The sequence below is a fragment of the Mobula birostris genome, chromosome 9 (genome assembly GCF_030028105.1).
Source record: "Mobula birostris isolate sMobBir1 chromosome 9, sMobBir1.hap1, whole genome shotgun sequence".
Taxonomy (NCBI): domain Eukaryota; kingdom Metazoa; phylum Chordata; class Chondrichthyes; order Myliobatiformes; family Myliobatidae; genus Mobula; species Mobula birostris.
Window position 1 is genome coordinate 134,012,097 of NC_092378.1, and position 24,286 is coordinate 134,036,382.

The 24,286-nt window shown below is 45.9% G+C and overlaps 1 protein-coding gene across 1 annotated transcript in view; it reads right to left on the reverse strand.

Annotated features, from left to right (window-relative positions):
- The window catches only part of mfsd1l (major facilitator superfamily domain containing 1-like), a 49,099-nt gene extending 36,353 nt beyond the window's left edge, over positions 1 to 12,746 (reverse strand). Inside the window, 3 exon segments of the mRNA XM_072268885.1 lie at positions 12,604 to 12,661; positions 12,664 to 12,693; positions 12,696 to 12,746. Coding sequence (XP_072124986.1) covers positions 12,604 to 12,661; positions 12,664 to 12,693; positions 12,696 to 12,737 — 130 coding nt within the window. The 5' untranslated portion in view covers positions 12,738 to 12,746.
- Positions 12,747 to 24,286: the final 11,540 nt, after the last annotated feature.

The window sequence follows — 24,286 nt, forward strand, 5'->3', positions numbered from 1 at the left end:
CATCAGGCATGCTCCCCAATCCAGGCAACATCCTTGTAAATCTCCTCTGCTCCCTAAACCAAGCAACATCCTTGTAAATCTCCTCTGCACACTTTCTATAGTTTCCACATCCTTCTTGTTGTGAGGTGACCAGAACTGAGCACAGTACTCCAAGTGGGGTCTGACCAGGGCCCTGTATAGCTGTAACATTACCTCTCGGCTATTGAACTCAGTCCCATGGTTGATGAAAGCCAATGCACCGTATGCCTTCTTAGCCACAGAGTCAACCTGCGTAGCAGCTTTAAGGGTCCTATGGACTCGGACCCCAAGATCCCTCGGATCCTCTGCCAAGAGTCTTACCATTATACTATATTCTGCTATCAAAATTAACCTAGCAAAATGGACCTCCTCATACTTATCTGGGTTGAACTTCATCTGCCACCTCTCAGCCCAGTTTTGCATCCTATTGATGCCCAGCTGTAACCCCTGACAGCCCTCCACACTATCTACAACATCCCCAACCTTTGTGTCATCAGCAAATTTACTAACCCATTCCTCTACTTTCTCATCCAGGTCATTTATAAAAATGACGAAGAGAAGGGGTCCCAGAACAGATCCCTGATGCACACCACTGGTCACTGACCTCTGTGCAGAATATGACCCATCAACAACCACTCTTTGCCTTTTGCGGGCAAGCCAATTCTGAATCCACAAAACTAGGTCCCCTTGGATCCCATGCCTCCTTATTTTCTGAAGAAGCCTTGCACAAGGTACCTTATCAAATGCTTTGCTGAAATCCATATACAGTACATCTACTACTCTACCTTCATCAATGTGTTTAGTCACATCCTTAAAAAATTCAATCAGGCTCGTAAGGCACGACCAGTCTTTGACAAAGCCATGCTGACTATTCCTAATCATATTATGCCTCTCTGAATGTTCATAAATTCTGCCTCTCAGGATCTTCTCCATCAACTTACCAACCACTGAAGTAAGACTCACTAGTCCATAATTTCCAGAGCTATCTCTACTCCCTTTCTTGAATAAAGGAACAACATCCACAACCCTCCAATCCTCCAGAACCCCTCCAGTCCCCACTGATGATGCAAAGATTATTGCCAGAGGCTCAGCAATCTCCTCCCTCACCTCCCACGGTAGCCTGAGGTATATCTCCTCTGGTCCCGGTGACTTATCCAATTTGATGCTTTCCCAAAGCTCCAGCACATCCTCTTCCCTAATATCTACATGCTCAAGCTTTTCAGTCCGCTGCAAGTCATCCCTAAAATCGCCAAGGTCCCTTTCTGTAGTGAATACTGAAGCATAGTATTCATTAAGTACCTCTGCTACCTCCCCCAGTTCCATAAACACTTTTCTACTGTCGCACTTCATTGGTCCTATTCTTTCATGTCTTACCCTCTTGCTCTTCATATACTTGTAGCATGCTTTGGGGTTTTCCTTAATCCTGATACCAAGGCCTTCTCATGGCCCTTTCTGGCCCTCCTAATTTCATTCTTAAGCTCCTTCCTGCTAGTCTCTATCATTACCTTGTTCTTTGAACCTTTTGTAAGCTTTTCTTTTCTTCTTGACTAGATTTTCAACAGCCTTTGCAGACCATGGTTCCTGTACACTACCATCTCATTGTCTCATTGGAACGTATCTATGCAAAATATCTCACAAATATCCCCTGAACTTCTCCCACCATGACTACCCTGTTTTACAGAGGTGAACTCAGAAACCAGTCCTTAATAAAAACAAAATAGTAAATAAACATTGTAACATGCATTACCAGAGACTAGAAATTAGTGCATTATAAACACATGTTACTAAATATTTATTTCATCATTGCAATTAAGGAGATTACAACCAATCTTCATAGTTCCTTTAGTTGCCAGAATGTTTGATGGGTGAATATTTTAGTGGGCACATGGCCAAGTGGTTAAGGCATTGGACTAGGACCTGAAGGTCGTGAGTTCGAACCCCAGCCGAGGCAACGTATTGTGTCCTTGAGCAAGGCACTTAATCACACATTGCTCTGCAACGACACTGGTGCCAAGCTGTATGGGTCCTAATGCCCTTCCCTTGGACAACATTGGTGTCGTGGAGAGGGGAGACTTGCAGCATGGGCAACTGCTGGTCTTCCATACAACCTTGCCCAGGCCTGCGCCCTGGAGAGTGAAGACTTTCCAGGCGCAGATCCATGGTCTCGCAAGACTAATAGATGCCTTTACTTTAGTATGCAATTAAAATGCTCTAGAATCTGAAGCAATTAAGTGCAGAATCCATGGGGTATTTTATACTCGGATAAGTTTGCAAAAGCCTAAATTTCGATTATAAAGTTATCAGATTGGGTTGATTAACATAGGTACTAGGACCGCCACTGACTCCTATGTCCAGACCACCACTGGGCAGATACTCCCAAGACCCCGAATGTAGCAGAACCCTTATCACTCAGTGTGAGCTGACATTCCAAGCCCATCCTGGAAGTTTTGGTGATGAGGTAGAAAAACTGGCGTACACGGTAAATCTCCTCCATGGACCAACACTCAGCCTGTTCAACGCTTTACGGGTGCAAAGATATCCTGCGTCCTAATCCTTTCGACATTCCTTTGCAGAGGTAAGGAGAGTTTTTGATCTTTTAAACTGGAGTCAGGAGAATACCCACCGACTCCTGGACTTGTACCAAGGCAGAGGGATGGTGGGGGCCTATGCAGTCAAATTACGCATGTTTGCTGGAGTGACAGGATGGAATGGGAGATTGCTCATCACTGCCTTCAGTCCCAGACTGAACACAGGGGTCCGACACGAGATCGCTGTCCGTGATGAGCAGGATAGTCTGGATGACCCGAGTAATCTGGCTATTCGAGTTGACGACCTGGTAGCTGAGTGGCACAGGGAAATAATGTCTCAAGCTTCCTACTCGCCGTCTGATCACAGTGTTCCCTCACCTTCTCCCTGATTACCCAGCGCCCAGTTCACGGAGGTGCCTGTGTAAGTGGGACGCATGCGCTTATCTCAGGAGGAACGAGATCTATGCAGGAGAACAGGTTCCTGTGTCTATTGGAGTGATCCAGGACAATTTTGAGCATCTTATCTGAACCGTCCAGTAAAAGAGGATACCCATCAGCGGGGAGGGGAGTCCTGATGGGTTGGTTCTCTGCAATCAGCTTCCCCGAATTGTGCAATACGCCAGCTTCCTTGCTCGGACCCATAAACTTCAGGCATTTGTCGACTCCGGTGACCCCGGGAATCTCATGAACATCTCTCTGGCTCAAAGATGGGGAGTTCCTACTCATGAATTAAGAGAAAAGATCAACGTCACGGCCATGCTCAGTCGACTTCTGGGCACCGGCCAGGTCCTCCTTCCACCGAACCCTCCAACTTGTGCTCGAGGACAACACAGTGAAGAACTCTTCTATCTGGTTGATTCGTCTGAACTGCCACTGGTGCTTGGTCCTCCTGGTTATCCCTAAATAGCCCACCGGTTGATTGGTCTCTTAAAGCACTTCAAGAATGGGGACTGGCATGCCTGTCCACCTGTCTGCGTCCAGCTCAATCCGCTCCATGAATCTCCTCCTGTGTCAGCTAAGGATGAGGACCTGTCTGGGATTCCGGCCGAATATGCTGATCTTCTTAAGGTCAGTGAAAAGGTCTCCCTTCCTGCACATGACTGCACCCTTTACTTCCTATCCGTTAATTGTCCTCCCCGGGGCTGCCTCTTTTCCTTCTCTCGTCCTAAAACAGTGGCCATGGAAGAATACTTCAAGGAGGTATTAGCCTTGGGGTTTAAGGGTCAGCACAACATTGTGGGCTGAAGGGCCTGTACTGTGCTGTACTGTTCTATGTTCTATGATTTATGTTTATCCGTCCATCAACCTCGCCAGCAGGAGCAGGCTTCCTTTTAGTCCGCAAGAAAGATGGCAAGCTCTGTCCCTGTATCGATTATCGGCCCCTAAACAATATTAAAGTACTGTGAGGAACAACTACCCTCTTCGCCTGCTTGCCTCTGCGTTCGAACATCTCCAGGGACCCTACAACCTGTCTCTGAATGTGAACAAAACAAAAGAAATAGTTGTTGACTTCAGGAGATCACGGAGCGACCACTCTCCGCTGAACATACTTTATACTTTATATTTTATTGTTGCCAAACAATTGGTACTAGAACGTACAATCATCACAGCGATATTTGATTTTGTACTTCCCACTCCCTGGATTACAAATATTAAATATTAAAAAGTTAAAATTTGTAAATATTAAAAATTTAAATTATAAATCATAAATACAATAGAGAATAGACAATAGGTGCAGGAGTAGGCCATTTGGCTCTTCGAGCCAGCACCGCCATTCACTGTGATCATGGCTGATCATCCACAATCAGTATCCAGTTCCTGCCTTATCCCCATAACCTTTGATTCCGCTATCTTTAAGAGCTCTATCCATCTCTTTCTTGAAAGCATCCAGAGACTTGGCCTCCACAGCCTTCTGGGGCAGAGCATTCCATATATCCACCACTCTCCGGGTGAAACAGTTTTTCCTCAACTCCGTTCTTACTGGCCTACCCCTTATTCTTAAACTGTGGCCTCTGGTTCTGGACTCATCCATCAGCAGGAACATGCTTCCTGCCTCCAGCGTGTCCAATCCCTTAATAATCTTATATGTTTCAATAAGATCCTCTCTCAGCCTTCTAAATTCCAGAGTATACAAGCCCAGTCGCTCCAATCTTTCGAAATATGACAGTCCCGCCATCCCGGGAATTAACCTTGTGAACCTACGCTGCACTCCTTCAATAGCAAGAATGTTCTTCCTCAAATTTGGAGACCAAAACTGCACACAATACTCCAGGTGTGGGCTCACCAGGGCCCTATACAGCTACAGAAGGACCTCTTTGCTCTTATACTCAATTCCCCTTGTTATGAAGGCCAGCATGCCATTAGCTTTCTTCACTGCCTGCTGTACTTGCACGCTTGCTTTCAGTGACTGATGTACCAGAACGCCTAGATCTCGTTCTACTTCCCCTTTTCCTAACTTGACTCCATTTAGATAATAATCTGCCTTCCTGTTCTTACCACCAATGTGGATAACCTCACATTTATCCACATTAAACTGCATCTGCCCACTCACCCAGCCTGTCCAAGTCACCCTGCATTCTCATAACATCCTCCTCACATTTCACATTGTCACCCAGCTTTGTGTCATCGGCAAATTTGCTAATGTTACTTTTAATTCCCTTATCTAAATCATTAATATATATTATAAACAGCTGCGGTCCCAGCACTGAACCCTGCGGTACCCCACTGGTCACCACCTGCCATTCCGAAAGGGACCCGTTAATCGCTACTCTTTGTTTTCTGTCAGCCAGCCAATTTTCAATCCATGTCAGTACTCTGCTCCCAATACCATGTGCCCTAATTTTGCTCACTAATCTATGTGGGACTTTATCAAAGGCTTTCTGAAAGTCCAGGTACACTACATCCACTGGCTCTCCCTTGTCCATTTTCATAGTTACATCCTCAAAAAATTCCAGAAGATTAGTCAGGCACGATTTCCCCTTCGTAAATCCATGCTGACTTGGACCGATCCTGTTGCTACTATCCAGATGTGTTGTAATTTCATTTTATAATTGACTCCAGCATCTTTCCCACCACCGACGTCAGGCTAACTGGTCTATAATTCCCTGTTTTCTCTCTTCCTCCTTTCTTGAAGAGAGGGACAACATTAGTCACCCTCCAATCCACAGGAACTGATCCTGAATCTATAGAACATTGGAAAATGATTACCAATGCGTCCACGATTTCTAAAGCCACCTCCTTAAGTACCCTGGGATGCAGACCATCAGGTCCTAAGGACTTATCAGCCTTCAGACCCAACAATCTATCCAACACCATTTCCTGCCTAATATAAATTTCCTTCAGTTCATCCATTACCCTAGGTCCTTTGGCCACTACAATATTATATCTGGGAGATTGTTTGTGTCTTCCCTAGTGAAGACAGAATCAAAGTACCTGTTCAACTCGTCTGCCATTTCCTTGTTCCCCATAATAAATTCACCTGTTTTTGTCTTCAAGGGCCCAATTTTGGTCTTAACTATTTTTTTTCCTTTTCACATACCTAAAGAAACTTTTACTATCCTCCTTTATATTCTTGGCTAGTTTACCTTTGTACCTCATTTTTTTGTCTCCACATATTACCTTTCCAGTTAAATAGAAAATAGAAAAATGGGAAGTTAGGTAGTGCAAAAGAACCGACAGGCAGGTCTGGATATTTGGAGGGTACGGCCCAGATCCGGGTCAGGATCCGTTCAGCAGTCTTATCACAGTTGGAAAGAAGCTGTTCCCAAATCTGGCCTTACGAGTCATCAAGCTCCTGAGCCTTCTCCCGGAGGGAAGAGGGACGAAAAGTGTGTTGGCTGGGTGGGTCGCGTCCTTGATTATCCTGGCAGCACTGCTCCAACAGCGTGCAGTGTAAAGTGAGTCCACAGAAGGTTTGTGTGATGTGCTGCACCGTGTTCACGATCTTCTACAGCTTCTTTCGGTCTTGGACAGGACAACTTCCATACCAGGTTGTGATGCAGCCTAAAAGAATGCTTTCTACGGTGCATCTATAAAAATTAGTGAGGCTTTTAGGGGACAGGCCAAATTTCTTTAGTTTTCTCAGGAAATAAAGGCACTGGTGGGCCTTCTTGGCAGTAAACTCTACTTGGTTGGACCAAGTCAGGTCATTTGTGATATTGACCCCGAGGAATTTAAAGCTTTTGACCTGTTCCACTTGCGCACCACTGATGTAAATTGGGTTGTGCGGTCCGCTACTCCTTCTGAAGTTAACAACCAATTCCTTCATCTTGCTGACGTTGAGGGATAGGCTATTGTCTTCACACTATGCCACCAGGTTCTTAATTTCCTCTCTGTACTCAAACCCATCATTACCCAAGATCCGGCCTACAATTGTTGTGTCATCAGCAAACTTATATATTGAGTTTGATGGAAACTTGGCTACACAATCATGGGTGTACAGCGAGTACAGCAGGGGGCTGAGTACACAGCCTTGTGGGGCATCGGTGCCTCAGAGTGATTGTAGAGGAGAGCTTGTCCCCTATCTTTACAGCCTGGGTCCTGTCTGTGAGGAAGTTGAAGATCCAGCCGCAGATCTGAGTGCTAAGGCCCAGGTTCCGGAGCTTAGGAATCAGTTTATTTGGAATGATGGTATTAAAGGCAGAGCTGTAGTCAATGAAAAGGAGTCTTACGTATGTGTCTTTATTCTCCAGGTGTTCTAAGGAGGAATGTAGGGCCAGAGAGATGGCATCTGCCGTTGAACATTGATGGCTCCTCTGTTGAGATCTTTAAGAGCACCAAATTTCTTGGTGTTCATCTGGCGGAGAATCTCAGCTGATCCCTCAACACCAGCTCCATAGCCAAGAAAGCCCAGCAGCGTCTCTACTTTCTGCGAAGGCTGAGAAAAGTCCATCTTCTACCCCCCATCCTCACCACATTCTACAGAGGATGTATTGAGAGCATCCTGAGCAGCTGCATCACTGCCTGGTTCAGGAATTGCACTGTCTCAGATTGCAAGACCCTGCAGCGGATAGTGAGGTCAGCTGAGAAGATCATCAGGGTCTCTCTTCCCACCATTACAGACATTTACACCACACGCTACACCCGCAAAGCTAACAGCATTGTGAAGGACCCCACACAACCTTCACACAAACTCTTCTCCCTCCTGCCATCTGGCAAAAGGTACCAAAGCATTCGGGCTCTCATGACCAGACTGTGCAACAGTTTCTTCCCCCAAGCCATCAGACTCATCAATACTCAAGAGTCTGGACTGACATCTACATCATTTATTATTATATTGTAATTTGTCCTCTACTGTGCCTATTGTCTTGTTTATTAATTATTGTACTGCCCTGCACTGTTTTGTGCACTTTATGTAGTGCTATGCAGGTCTGCAGTCTGGTGCAGTTTTTATGTTGTTTTACGTAGTCTAGTGCAGCCTTGTGCTGTCTCACATGTAGTGTAGTTTTGTGTTGTTTCATGTAGCGCCATGGTCCTGGAGGATCGTTGTTTCGTTTTTACTGTGGACAGCACCAGCAGTTTATGGTCGAAATGACAATAAACTTGACTTGACCTGACCGGGAGATTGATTCTGGAGATCGTGATGCTGAACAGCTGATCCAGCGCTACAACCGCTCCTGGAGACGAGCCGGAGCTTCTCTGCTGCGCGCTCAGAAACAACAGACTCGGCAGGCTGATCAGCTCCGCCGACAGGCGAGGCGTTCGCTTGCTAGATAGTTCCTTGGTCAATACTGTGCGGTGGCTCCTGGCATCTCACCGGGCATGGGGCAAGGTCCAGTACATCGTTATATATCGCAATACATAGCTATTGCTTTCGGCCGCGGCGTTGGCATCTAACTTTCATTTCGGCAGTTCTGGTTAACGACTCTGTTGGCTCAGCGTTTCTTGTTTTCCTTTTCCTTAAAATCCTGCCAAGTTCGCACTGAACTCCGTGAGCTGTCGACTCGCTTCAGTGTCTCTCTCTCCGCACTTGCGCCATACCCAAATGCTATGACACTGGCAACCGTGAATCACAGTACCAGGCCGTGGCGTTATCGGCTCGGATTCAATCAATACTATAACTATAGAAGTTTGTTCGTGTTCAGTAACAGGTCAAACCTCCTAAACCTTTAAGAAAGTAAAGATGCTGGTGTGAATTCTTCTGATTGTGGAACACTGTAAAGATGACAACTTTCGAACAGTGCATTGGATTAAAGACGAAGCAAGATCTACACAGGAAATGTGCCATGGAGGAATTGCTGCAAACACGGTAGATTCGTAAAAACCCGTCCGATGACCTAAACTGGCTCAGATCCCACACGCAAATCCATCACAGGTACAGCTTTGAAAAAGAAGAGAAAATCTGCAGATGCTGGAGGAACTCAGCAGGCCAGGCAGCATCTATGGACAAAAGTACAGAGGCGTTTCGGGCCGAGACCCTTTGGCAGGTCAAGAGAAAAAAAAGAGACAAGGAATAGATTTATAAGGTCGGGGGTTGGGGGGGTGGCGCGATAGAGAAACACAGGATGATAGGTGAAACTGGGAAGGGATGGGACGAAGAGCTGGGAAGATGTTTGGTGAAAGAGAGACGGTTTGGGAAGGGAGAGTCTGATAGGAGAGGACAGAAGGCCATGGAAGAAAGAAAAACGGGGAGAAGCACCTGAGGGAGGCAAGGAGATAGGGCGAGAGACGGAAAAGGAGATGAGGAATGGCGAAGCGGGGGGGGGGGGGGTGCATTACTGCATGTCTTTTTAACACCCCGTATTCCCACACCGACCCGTCAGTCCTCAGCCTTCCCTGTTACTAGTTGAGCCACGTCTGATTATGCAGGTGATTTTACATCGTAATCTTCAAAACCTTTCCATGTTTACTGCATTGAGACTGATTGAATTCACAGTGCAGACACAAACAATGAATTAAATGTCTCTTGTACTGAGCAGTTCAGCACCAAAGTAGATAGAGGTTATGGTCAATTTTCAATTAGATGGCCAATAGTGAAGATGAACATTCGTGTGTTCCTTATGTGAAATGACACAAACAAAACATTATCTTATCTTAACATTCTTTCTTTTTAACGTACTGTGTAATAAAAGCACATGTAATTCCAACCAAACTTTGCCTTAGCCAGTGTAATCTTAGCCTTTGGCATATGTTAGGTCAGCGGCCCCAACCACCGGGCCGCAAGGCATGCGCTACCGGGCCGCAAGGAAACGATAAGATTTGTCGATATGAGTCAGCTGCACCTTTCCTCATTCCCTGTCACGCACTGTTGAGCCATTACTCACGCGAGGTCATGACCCGCGCGTCATCCCTGTCAGCGCGGGAAGAAGATCAACTCGAGCTTGCAAATAACGATGGGCTGAAAAGTGTGTTTGACATAACATCTCTGCCGGCATTCCGGATCAAAGTCAAGTCTAAATATCCTGAGATAGCCACGAAAACACTGAAAACATTACTTCCAATATATTTCTGCGAAGCGGAGTTTTCTGCAATGAATGCAAGGAAAACTAAATTGCAGAATGGACTGGACACAAGGAACCCCCTTCGAGTATCGCTGTCTCCCATCACCCCTCGATGGGACCGTCTTGTTGCAGGAAAACAAGCCCAGGGCTCCCACTGATTCAGCGATATTGGTGTGTTGCAATGATTTTATATGTTCATACGGGGAAAATATGTGCTGTGTGTTTAATATCCAAACGTTACTTAAAATGTTATGCTATTGACTTACTTATATAACCATATAACAATTACAGCACGGAAACAGACCCTCTCCGCCCTTCTAGTCCGTACCGAACGCTACTCTCACCTAGTCCCATCGACCTGCACTCAGCCCATAACCCTCCATTCCTTTCCTGTCCATATACCTATCCAATTTTTCTTTAAATGATAATATCGAACCTGCCTCTACCACTTCTACTGGAAGTTCGTTCAACACTTACTTCAAGCTCCCCTGCTAATTGACTTATCACTGTATTCATGAGAGGAAAATATGCGTTGTGTGTTTAATATTAAATTCGTTAGATAAACCCTTGTACAAACGAAACTGAGTGTATTAGCCACTTATCACCTATATTCCGGTCCTGATTTACACCCCCCCCCCAACAGAATCGCCAAAACAATTTGCAGGAAAAATATACAAACAACAGGAATTCTGCAGATGCTGGAAATTCAAGCAACACACATAAAAGTTGCTGGTGAACGCAGCAGGCCAGGCAGCATCTCTAGGAAGAGGTGCGGTCAACGTTTCCAGCCGAGACCCTTCGTCAGGACGAACTGAAGGAAGAGTGAGTAAGGGATTTGAAAGTTGGAGGGGGAGGGGGAGATCCAAAATGATAGGAGAAGACAGGAGGGGGAGGGATGGAGCCAAGAGCTGGACAGGTGATAGGCAAAAGGGATACGAGAGAGTCATGGGACAGGAGGTCCGGAAAGAAAGACAAGGCGGGGGGGGGGGACCCAGAGGATGGGCAAGGGATATATTCAGAGGAACAGAGGGAGAAAAAGGAGAGTGAGAGAAAGAATGTGTGCATAAAAATAAGTAACAGATGGGGTACGAGGGGGAGGTGGGGCCTAGCAGAAGTTAGAGAAGTCGATGTTCATGCCATCAGGTTGGAGGCTACCCAGACGGAATATCAGGTGTTGTTCCTCCAACCTGAGTGTGGCTTCATCTTTACAGTAGAGGAGGCCGTGGATAGACATGTCAGAATGGGAATGGGATGTGGAATTAAAATGTGTGGCCACTAGGAGATCCTGCTTTCTCTGGCGGACAGAGCGTAGGTGTTCAGCAAAGCGGTCTCCCAGTCTGCGTCGGGTCTCTTATCCTTACTTATCCGTGTAAGCGGAACAAGTGCTACACATGCCCTTACACTTCCTCCCTTACCACCATTCAGGGCCCCAAACAGTCCTTCCAGGTGAGGCAACACTTCACCTGTGAGTCGGCTGGGGTGATATACTGGGTCCGGTGTTCCCGATGTGGCCTTCTATATATTGGCGAGACCCAACGCAGACTGGGAGACCGCTTTGCTGAACACCTACGCTCTGTCCGCCAGAGAAAGCAGGATCTCCTAGTGGCCACACATTTTAATTCCACATCCCATTCCCATTCTGACATGTCTATCCACGGCCTCCTCTACTGTAAAGATGAAGCCACACTCAGGTTGGAGGAACAATACCTTATATTCCGTCTGGGTAGCCTCCAACCTGATGGCATGAACATCGACTTCTCTAACTTTCGCTAAATCCCCACCTTCCCCTCGTACCCCATCCGTTATTTATTTTTATACACACATTCTTTCTCTCACTCTCCTCTTTCTCCCTCTGTCCTTCTGACTATACCCCTTGCCCATCCACTGGTTCCCCTCCCCCTTTTCTTTCTCCCCGGACCTCCTGTCCCACGATCCTCTCGTATCCCTTTTGCCTATCACCTGTCCAGCTCTTGGCTCCATCCCTCCCCGTCCTGTCTTCTCCCATCATTTTGGATCTCCCCCTCCCCCTCCCACTTTCCAATCTCTTACTCACTCTTCCTTCAGTTAGTCCTGACGAAGGGTCTCGGCCTGAAACGTCGACTGTACCTCTTCCTAGAGATGCTGCCTGGCCTGCTGCGTTCACCAGCAACTTTTATGTGTGTTGCAGGAAAAATATAATCGGGAGGCACACGCATGCGCACTAGTGCCAGCGCAAGGCTTCATGGTCATTGTAGTCTCCCTGGATAAACAAAACGCATTTGACTGCTATTCTTGTCCGTTGGCAACCCTACCCCCCCCCCCCCCAGGGTCGGCCGGTCCGCAAGAATATTGTCAATATTAAACCGGTCCGCAGTGCAAAAAAAAGTTGCGGACCCCTGTGTTAGGTCAAAAAAATTCATTCTAGTCTAAATCTTAATCTAGTCCCCACTCAGGAAGAGCAACAGTCCAATACAGCGGAGGAGCTAGTACCTCTGCACAGAATTCCAGTGCCAGATTCGGCGTAGCTCAAACGAGCAATACTCTTCAAGCACACTGTCTTACTGAGAAACTTCACGGCACAGAAAGCGATCAGTCTATCCGACTACCAGACAGAAATATCTGAACATTTCAATGCTGACCTCTTTCTGCTGGCTGAGCCATGTTGGAGAACCTGTTCCTTTCCCGAAGATAGACTTGACACGAATCCGAGTGTTTCGGTATTTGTTTTCACAGTCTCAGACTTTGCACAGCTGAGCGCGACAGCTGACGTCATCGCCGGGAACATCAGGACTCCGGCAGTATATTAGTTTTATAAATAACACAAAGTTCAGGAGGAACTCAGCAGGCCAGGCATCATCTAAGGAAGAGGGTATCGTCGACGTTCCGGGCCGAGACCTTTCATCAGATTCTGCCTGGCCTGCTGAGTTCCTCCAGCATTTTGTGTGTGTTGCTTGGATTTCCAGCACCTGCAGATTTTCTGTCGTTTTTATAAAATTCAGCCCAGCGGATTGCCGGCGGTTTTGAACATATTCATTTTTTTCTTTTTCATTAATATTGCAAATTTGACAAGGTGTGTTTAGAATGAGAATTGATCATTGTTGCGAGATGCCTGTTAGAAAAGAAAGTTGTAACGTACTAACTTACAGTACGGCAGACAGAATTGTGATTTGACTGGACGGTAACTTTTACTTTAAAGCCGATTGGATCGTAAACCGTTTTCAAAGGCTGTGTCACATAGTTAATCATTGCAATATGTTGCTCTGTGCTTGAACTTTAAGTGACAATTGAACTAGGTGGCTTGGCAGGTAGTCGAGAAGGGTTTTCTTTCAGATTTAGCTGGACTATCAGTCCCACATTGATACGATCTTAGTGGGGACTAGACAACAGGGTAACCCGTTGGGGTACCCTTTGAGAGAAGGGTAGTGCAGTCTGATGTGACCAGTATGAACAATACATTTTCCTGAATGCTGTTGGTATCGCTTTGCTTTGGAAACTGAAGTAGAAAACCTCAGTTTATTAAAGAAGAACGTCGCGCAGAGTACTGCACAGAGTCTTATCATCTTCAGAAGTTTTCTGATGACTCTGCTATAGTTGGATGCATCAGCAAGGGAGATGAGGCTGAGTACAGGGCTACGGTAGGAAACTTTGTCACATGGTGTGAGCAGAATTATCTGCAACTTAATGTGAAAAAGACTAAGGAGCTGGTGGTAGACCTGAGGAGTGCTAAGGCACCGGTGACCCCTGTTTCCATCCAGGGGGTCAGTGTGGACATGCTGGAGGATTACAATTAACTGGGGATACGAATTGACAATAAACTGGACTGGTCAAAGAACACTGAGGCTGTCTACAAGAAGGGTCAGAGCGGTCTCTATTTCCTGAGGAGACTGAGGCCCTTTAACATCTGTCGGACGGTGCTGAGGATGTTCTACGAGTCTGTGGTGGCCAGTGCGATCATGTTTGCTGTTGTGTGCTGGGGCAGCAGGCTGAGGGTAGCAGACACCAACAGAATCAACAAACTCATTCGTAAGGCCAGTGATGTTGTGGGAATGGAACTGGACTCTCTGACGGTGGTGTCTGAAAAGAGGATGCTGTCCAAGTTGCATGCCATCTTGGACAATGCCTCCCATCCACTAAATAATGTACTGGTTGGGCACAGGAGTACATTCAGCCAGAGACTCATTCCACCGAGAAGCAACACAGAGCGTCATAGGAAGTCATTCCTGCCTGTGGCCATCAAACTTTACAACTCCTCCCTTGGAGGGTCAGACACCCTGAGCCAATAGGCTGGTCCTGGACTTATTTCCTGGCATAATTTACATATTGATATTTAATTATCTATGGTTTTATTACTATTTAATTATTCATGGTGCAACTGTAACTAAAACCAATTTCCCCCAGGATCAATAAAGTATGACTATGACGTAGCAAAGCAAATATAGCTCCTCCTCGTTTAACGAAGGACACTTTTAATGGCATCATTTCTGGTTTATCTGCCACCCTTGTGCCTCTGGTTGTCATTCTGGAGACGTGCAGTCCTTTCATCCCCCTCTTCTGCTGTTTGTTGTTTGTCTCTGATCCTGGAGATATGCATACCTCTCCTCCTCTGTCTCTTCTTCTGTCATCTTTTGTTGTCCTGACTCTTTGATCCTGGAGTTGTCTCATCTGATTCTTGTTCCCTCCCTCTCCTTGCCGCTTCCCGACGACATTGGTGATGTGGTTGGCGCTCTCCTAAATGGACGTGACATAGTCACCGCTATCCTTCGGCTGCAGCAAAGGGTTTTATGGGTGTCTCGAAGTACATCATTACGATAAGATTTAATGATCTCTTATTGATGGGTGGCAGTTAGATCTGTCCCAGTCCCGCACATGCTGACGGGATTAGCAGAATGTGACCACTCGAAATAGAGCTGCCCTGCCCTTTTGCTCCGGTAGGTGTCGCTGCTGAGGCTGGCCGTGCGCATGTGTCGGGCTGTCGCATCCCAATTTCCATGATGGCGGATCGGCTCTGGGGTGAAAGCGAGCCTGTTGATTTTTCCAAATGAGTAATTTTATACGAATATATAACCCTAAACTTTGCCTGCATTCTGTAAATTAGCGCATTTTAATTTGATATAGCAAAAAAAAGTGCCGCTGTAATGCACCGTTTGTGCTAATTGGAAATCACAAACAGACAGACAGAGCATGAGAGTTCAGTAGTATATAGATGAGGGCACATATTTCTTTGAGAATAAAGATTTGCCAATAAAAATCTGGAAATGAGCAGACTGGCTTTTAGATCATAGAACAGTAAAATACAGAACAGGCACAAAGGTGAAAGAAAGTTGCAGGGCTATTGGGAGGAAAGGGTTTTGGAGTAGAGTCATAGAAAAATACAGCAGAGAACAAGCCCTTCGGCCCATCTAGTCCATGCCGAACCATTTAAACTACCTCATCCAATCGATCTCCACTGGGACCGTTGCCCCCCCCCACCATCCATATACCTGTCCAAACTTCTCTTAAACGTTGAAATCAAACTCACATGCACCAATTGCACTGGCAGCTCATTCCACACTCTCAGGAGTCCCTGACTGAAGAAGATTCCCCTCATGTTCCCCTTAAACTTCTCACCTTTCATCCTTCACCCATGACCTCTGGTTGTAGTTCCACTTAACCTTGGTGGGAAAAGCCTGCTTGAATTTAGCCTATCTATACCCCTCATCATTTTGTATAACCCTTATCAAATGCCCCCTCAATCTTCTACGTTCCAAGGAATAAAGTCCTATCCTATTCAATTTTTCTTTATAACGCAGGTCCTCTGGACCAGACAACAACCTTGTAAATTTTCTCTGTACTCTTTCGGCCTTGTTTACATCTTTCCTCTAGGTAGGTGACCGAACATGCAAACAATACTCCACATTTGGTCTCTCCATTATTGTATACAATTTCAACAGTAGGTGAAAGGGTCAGCAGATTCATCTTGTACAACTGTGTAAATGCAGTATGCTCTGCTCTTTTCAGGTTAGCATTCTGAGATAAATGTCAGCTGCTTTTGGAAGATGAATAATTTAGTGAAGGACACACTTTAAGTATCCACAATGATAGTGGCCGTCACATTACAAAGGACAGGTTTTAAGTGTTCAGTGACTATCATTGTGGAGAGCAGTTGGTCAAATTTGGTTTCCTGCTTCTCAGGCAGGAAGAGAGACATGAATGCTACAAGTACATATGTGGATCTGAAGAAATAAACATTGTGATATATTCCTAAACACTGCATTGTGATTCAAATGATGAGTGAAATACGTTTACAATTGTAGGTAATTGTGAAGATTTTTCAGTTTTCTCCAACATCTCCAAGACGCTTTACTTTTTGAAAATCCAATTTTACTGCTGCTTTTGTGATTAATGGTAGAAATTTGTTGTACATGCTCTATAATACTAATAAATGAGTGTGTTCTGACATTTCATTATGGCAAATCCAGTTTTCCTCTCATCCCCCATCTCTTGCCATGTCCCAGTATCCCTTAACACCCCGAGCTATCAAGAATCTATCAACCTCAGTCTTAAATATACACAAAGACTTGACCTCCACAGCTGGTTCTGGCAAAGAATTCCAAATTTACCACTCTCTGGCTAAATGGATTCCTCCTCATCTCCATTCTAAAAGGTTTCCTCTCTATTCTAAGACTGTGTCCTCTGGTCTTAGAATCTCCCACCATAGGAATAATCTTCTCCACATCCATTCTATCAAGGCCTTTCACCATTCAATAGGTTTCAATGAAGTCACCCCTCATTCTTCTGAATTCTAATGAGTACAGGTCCAGAGCCATCACATGCTTTTCATATGACAAGCCATTCAATCCTGGAATCATTTTCGTGAATCTCCTTTGAACCCTCTCCAGTTTCAGAACAACATTTCTATGATAAGGGGTCTAAAACGGCTCACAATACTCCAAGTGAGACCTCGGCAGTGCTTTATAAACTCTCAACATTACATCCTTGCTTTTATATCCTAGTCCTCTTGAAATTAATGTCAACATTGCATTTGCCTTTCTCACCATACACTCAACCTGTAAATTAACCTTTAGGGAATCCTGCACAATGACTCCCAAGTCCCTTTGTTCCTCAGTGTTTTGTATTTTCTCTCCAAAGAACTTTCTTCTACCAAAGTTTGTGACCATACACTTCCCAACAGTGTATTCCATTAGCCACTTCTTTACCCATTGTCCTAATCTGTCAAGGTCCTTCTGTAGCCTCTCTACTTCCTTAAAACTATCTGTTCCTCTACCTATCTACATATCACCTGCAAACTTTGCAACAAAGCCATTAACTCCATCATCCAAATCACTGACAAATATCGTAAGAGGAATTGAACCCAATACAGATCCCCTGTGGAACACCACTAGTCACTGGCAGCAAAGCAGAAAAGGCTCCCTATATTCCCACTCTTTGCTTCCTGCCAATCCGCCACTGCTTTATCCATGCTAGAATCTTTCCTGTAATATCATGGGTCTTAACTTTTAGTTGCTTTGTGTTGGGTTTTAAAACTGCTTAATCTAACTTCCCACTAATTTTTGCTCTGTTATATAGTCATAGTCATACTTTATTAATCCCAAGGGAAATTAGCTTTTGTTACAGTTGCACCATAAATAATTAAATAGTAATAAAGCCATAAATAATTAAATAGTAATATGTAAGTTATGCCAGGAAATAAGTCCAGGACCAGCCTGTTGGCTCAGGGTGTCTGACCCTCCAAGGGAGGAGTTGTAAAGTTTGATGGCCACAGGCAGGAATGACTTCCTATGACGCTCTGTGTTGCATCTTGGTGGAATGATTCTCTGGCTGAAGGTACTCCTGTGTCCACCCAGTACATGTAGTGGATGGGAGACATTGTCCAAGATGGCATGCAACTTGGACAGCATCCTCTTTTCAGACACCATCGTCAGAGAGTCCAGTTCCATCCCCACAACATCACTGGCCTTACGAATGAGTTTGTTGATTCTGTTGGTGTCTGCTACCCTCAGCCTGCTGCCCCAGCACACAACAGCAAACATGATCACACTGGCCACCACAGACTCGTAGAACATCCTCAGCACCGTCCGACAGATGTTAAAGGGCCTCAGTCTCCTCAGGAAATAGAGACGGCTCTGACCCTTCTTGCAGACAGCATCAGTGTTCTTTGACCAGTCCAGTTTATTGTCAATTCGTATCCCCAGTTAATTGTAATCCTCCAGCATGTCCACACTGACCCCCTGGATGGAAACAGGGGTCACCGGTGCCTTAGCCCTCCTCAGGTCTACCACCAGCTCCTTAGTCTTTTTCACATTAAGCTGCAGATAATTCTGCTCACACCATGTGACAAAGTTTCCTACCATAGCCCTGTACTCAGCCTCATCTTCCTTGCTGATGCATCCAACTATGGCAGAGTCATCAGAAAATTTCTGAAGATGACAAGACTCTGTGCAGTAGTTGAAGTCCGAGGTGTAAATGGTGAAGAGAAAGGGAGACAAGACAGTCCCCTGTGGAGCCCCAGTGCTGCTGATCACTCTGTCGGACACACGGTGTTGCAAGCAGTCGTACGGTGGTCTGCCAGTCAGGTAATCAAGAATCCATGACACCAGGAAAGCATCCACCTGCATCGCTGTCAGCTTCTCCCCCAGCAGAGCAGGGCGGATGGTGTTGAACGCACTGGAGAAGTCAAAAAACATGACCCTCACAGTGCTCGCTGACTTGTCCAGGTGGGTGTAGACATGGTTCAGCAGGTAGATGATGGCATCCTCAACTCCTAGTCGGGGCTGGTAGGCGAACTGGAGGGGATCTAAGTGTGGCCTAACCATAGGCTAAAGCAGCTCCAGAACAAGTCTCTCCAGGGTCTTCATGATGTGGGACGTCAATGCCACCGGTCTATAGTCATTGAGGCCGCTGGGGCGCGGCGTCTTCGGCACAGGGACGAGGCAGGACGTCTTCCACAGCACAGGAACCCTCTGGAAACTCAGGCTCAGGTTGAAGACACGTCAAAGTACTCCACATAGCTGAGGGGCACAGGCTTTGAGCACCCTGGTACTGACACCATCCAGGCTTGCAGCCTTGCTTGGGTTGAGACGTTTCAGCCGTCTTCTCACCTGTTCAGCTATGAAGCCCACTGTGGTGGTTTCGTGTGGGGAAGGGGTATAGTCATGAGAGCTGGGTGGGGGACTGTGAGGAGGGATAGGAGGGGAGAGTGGAATATGTGTTGGTTGGGGGCGGACAACAGATGCCTCGTGGGGGATGGGCAGGGGCCACAATGTCAAATCTGTTAAAGAACAGGTTAAGTTCATTGGCCTTGTCCACACTGCCTTCAGCTCCTCTGCTGCTAGTTTGCCAGAACCCAGTGATGGTCCTCATCCCACTCCAGAGCTATCTCATGTTGTTCTGCTGGAGTTTCCACTCAAGCTTCCTCCTATACCTGTCTTTAGCCTCCCTGATCCTGGCTTTCAGGTCCCTCTGTATTGCCCTCAGCTCCTCCCTATTTCCATCTCTAAACACCCTCTTTTTAGCGTTCAGGATGTCCTTAATGTCCTTTGTCATCCATGGCTTGTTATTTGAATAACAAAGGACAGTTCTTGTCAGAACATTGCAGTCCACACAGAAGTTGATGTAATCAGTGATACACTCTGTGAAACCCATCAATATCCTCTCCATGTGGCTCACAGAGTGCCTGCCAGTCTGTCACCTCAAAACAACCCTGGAGCGCCTCATAAGCCTCCTCCAACCATTTCCTCACTGTCCTCGAGGTTGCAGGTTTCCTCTTCAGCAGAAGCACGTAGCAGGGTTTTAGATGCCCTCTCTTTGGCTTTCATGTTGGCTTTGACTGCTCTTGTTAGTATGGTTGTGTCATCTTCCCTCAAGAATACCCCTTCCTCTTTGGGATGTATATATCCTGTGCCTTAAGAATTGTTCCAGAAATTCCTGCCATTGCTGCTGTTCTGTCATCCCTGCCAGTGTTCTTTTCCAATCAATTCTGGCCAATTCCTCTCTCACACCTCTGTAATTCCCTTTACTCCACCGTAATACTCATTCATCTGACCTCAGCTTCTCCTTCTCAAATTTTAATGTAAATTTGATACATTTCCCCTTCTTGGAATCCAGCACCAATCTGATTTTCTCCATCTACCTGCATATTGAGACCACCATGACGATTGTATCATTGCCCTATTGTCATGCACATTCTATCTCCCATTGTAATTTGTAGACCACATCCTTACGACTTTTGGTGGGGGGGATCTGTATACAATTCCTATCAGGGTCCTTCTACCCTTGCAGTTCCTTAGCTCTATCTACAATGATTCAATACCTTCCAACCCAATGTCACTTCTTTCTAATGATTTAATTTAGTTTTTTACCAACAGAGCAACATCACTCCCGCTGCCTTCTTGCCTGTCCTTATGATACCATGTATATCCTTGGACATTAAGCACCCAGCTATAATCTTCTTTCAGCCATGATTCAGTGATGCCTACAACATCATCCTTGCCAATCTGCAACCGTGCTACAAGTTCATCTACCTAATTTTGCATACTGTGTGCATTCAAATACAACACCTTCAGTCCTCTGTTAAACCTTTTCAATTTTGCCCGCCCTTTATGTTGCAACTCATCCTGTTGCCTGCAATTTTCTCCTATCAAATGCCTCTCCTCACTACACATTGCCTCTATTTGTAAATCAGCTACCTCATCTTCATCCACCTGTCCTACGATATTTCTTGCATTGAAATATACATAGCTCAGGACATTAGTTGTACCATGCTCAACCTTTTGATTCCTAAATTTGCCTGAAGTCTTACAAACATCTGCCTCCGCAACCTCTCCACTAACTATTCTGGCACTCTGGTTCCCATCCCCTGCAATTTTTGTTTGATCACCACTGTTCAGCATTAACAAACATTCCCACTAGGATATTAGTCCCCCAGAAGTTCAGGTGCAAACTGTCCTTTTTGTCCAGGTCCCACCTTCGATGGAAGAGAGCCCAATGATCCAAATATCTTATGCCGTTCCTCCTACACCAACTCCTTAGCCACGTGTTAACTGTGTAATCTTCCTATTTCTGGCCTCACTAGCACGAGGCATGGGTAACAATCCTGAGATCACAGCCCTGGAAGTCCTGCCCTTTAACTTAGCACCAATCTCTCTGAATTCCCCATGCAGAACCTTGTCACTCATCCTACCCATGTCATTGGTACCTGCATGGACCAAGACCTCTGGCTGTTCACTCTCCCACTTAGGAATGCTGAGGACTTGATCCGAGATTTCCCAGACCCTGGCAGCCAGGAGGCAACATACCATCCGGAAATCTCGTTCTCGCTCACAGAACCTCGTGTCCATTCCTCTACCTAATGAATCCTCAATCACCAAATGTGCCTTTACTCCCCCCCACCCCCGCCTGACCCTTCTGAATCACAGAGCCTGACTCAGAGCCAGAGACATGACCACTGTGACTGTCCTCTGTTATGCCAGCCCCCTCTCCCCAGTAGTATCCAAAGTCATATACCTGTTTAGATATAGAAAAGTTATTTCCCATGGTAGGGGATTCTAGGACAAGAGGCCACGATTTCAGGATTGAAGGACATCCTTTCAGAACTGAGATGTGGAGAAATTAAGTTGTAAATCTAGTCAAGAAGAAAAGAAGCTTACGAAAGGTTCAAAAAGCTAGGTAATGATAGAGATCTAGAAGGTTATAAGGGAGCAGGAAGGAGCTTAAGAAAGAAATTAGGAGAGCCAGAAGGGTCCATAAGAAGGATTAAGGAAAACCCCAAGGAATTCTAAAAGTACGTGAAGAGCAAGAGGATAAGACATGAGAGAATAGGACCAATCAAGTGTGACAGTGAAAAATTGTGTATGGAACCGGAGGAGATAGCAGAGGGACTTAATGAGTACTTTGCTTCAGTATTCACTAGGGAAATGACCTTGGCGATTGTAGGGATGACTTACTGTACAGTGGAGTGAAAGGCTTGAGCATATTGACATTAAGAAAGAGGATGTGCTGGAGCTTTTGGAAAGCATCAAGTTGGATAAATATCTGGGGCTGGATGAAGTGTACCCTAGGCTACTGTGGGAGGTGAGGGAGGAGATTGCTGAACCTCTGGCGATGATCTTTGCATCATCTATGGGGATGCAAGAGGTTCCGGAGGATTGGAGGGTTGTGGATGTTGTTCCATTATTCAAGAAAGGGAGTAGAGATAGCCCAGTTAATTATAGACCAGTGAGTCTTATTTCAGTGGTTGGTAAGTTGATGGAGAAGATCCTGAGAGGCAGTATTTATGAACATTTGGAGAGGCATAATATGATTTGGAATAGTCAGCATGGCTTTGCCAAAGGCAGGTTGTGTCTTACGAGCCTGATTGAATTTTTTGAGGATGTGACTAAACACATTGATGGAGAAAGAGCAGTAGGTGTAGTGTACATGGATTTCAGCAAGGCATTTGATAAGGTACCCCATGCAAGGCTTATTGAGAAAGTAAGGAGGCATGGGATCCAAGGGGACATTGCTTTGTGGATCCAGAACTGGCTTGCCCACAGAAGGCAAAGAGTGGTTGCAGACGGGTGATATTCTGCACAGAGGTCAGTCACCAGTGATGTGTCTCAGGGGTTTGTTCTGGGACCCCTGTTCTTCATGATTTTTATAAATGACCTGAATGAAGAAGTGGAGGGATGGGTTAGTAAATTTGCTGATGACACAAAGTTTGGGGGTGCTGTGGATAGTGTGGAGGCCTGTCAGAGGTTATAGCGGGACATTGATAGGATGCAGAACTGGGCTGAGAAGTGGTAGATGGAGTTCAACCCAGATAAGTGTGAGGTTGTTCATTTTGGTAGGTCCAATATGATGGCAGAATATAGTATTAATGGTAAGACTCCTGGCAATGTGGAGGATCAGAGGGATCTTGGGTCCGAGTCCACAGGACACTCAAAGCTGCTGCGCAGTTTGACTCTGTGGTTAAGAAAGTATACGATGCGTTGGCCTTTATGAATCGTGGGAATAAGTTTAGGAGCCAAGAGGTAATGTTGCAGCTATATAGATCTCTTGTCAGACCTCACTTGGAGTACTGTGCTCAGTTCTGGTCACCTCACTACAAGAAGGATGTGGAAGTCATAGAAAGGGTGCAGAGGAGACTTACAAGGATGTTGCCTGGATTGGGGGGCATGTCTTATGAGAATAGGTTGAGTGAACTTGGCCTTTTCTCCTAGGAGCGATGGAGGATGAGAGGTGACCTGATAGAGGTGTATGAGATGACGAGAGGCATTGATCGTATGGATAGGCATAGGCTTTTTTCCAGGGCTGAAATGGCTAGCACGAGAGGGCACAGTTTTAAGGTGCTTGGAAGTAGGTACAGAGGTGAAGTCAGGGATAAGCTTTTTACACAGAGAGTGGTGAGTGCGTGGAATGGGCTGCTGGCGATGGTGGTGGAGTCGGATGCGATAGGGTCATTTAAGACACTCTTAGGCAGGTACATGGAGCTCAGAAAAATAGAGGGCTATGGGTAACCCTAGGTAATTTCAAGGTTAGGATATGTTTGTCACAGTTTTGTGGGCCAAAGGGCCTGTATTGTGCTGTAGATTTTCTATGTTTCTAAATGACTCTAGGCAGAGGGTGGTAAATCTGCGGAATTTGTTGCCATAAGCGGCTGTGGAGGCCATGTCATTGGGTGTATGTAAGGCAGAGATAGATAGGTTCTTGATTATCTAGGGCATCAAAGGGTACGGGGTGAAAGCAGGGGAGTGGGGATGACTGGAAGAATTGGATCAGCCCACGATTGAATGGTGGAGCAGACTTGATTGGCCGAATGGTCTTATGGTCTTATGTTGCTGAGGGAGATGGCCACAAGGGTACTCTGCACTGGCTCCTTTTAACCCCATTCCTTTTCCTGACTGTCACCCAGTTTCCTGTGTCCTGCACCTTGGGCGTATCCACCTCTCCATCACCCCTTCAGTCGAATGGTCTGGAGTTCATCTGGTTCCAGTTCCATTTCCTTAACGTGGATTGTTAGAACCTGCAGCTGGATGCACTTCTCGCAGTTCTGGTCGTCAGGGACGCTGGAGGTCTCCCTGCCTTCCCATATCTCGCAGAGGAACATTCCACAATCCTGCCTGGCATCTCTATTGTCCTCGCTGAGAAGGAAAGGAGAAATAATTTAACCTTGAGGTTTTCTTTTTTTAAACCTTCTCTGACACTAGCCTCTCTTCGCTGAAGCCTCAAAGAGCTAAAGTTTCAAGGTCACCTATTCGACTCAGTCCACTCAGATGCCGGCCGCTGCACTTGCCCCTGCCTATCTTTAATTTGCTCTTGCTAATCAATCCCAATTGCCGACTGGTC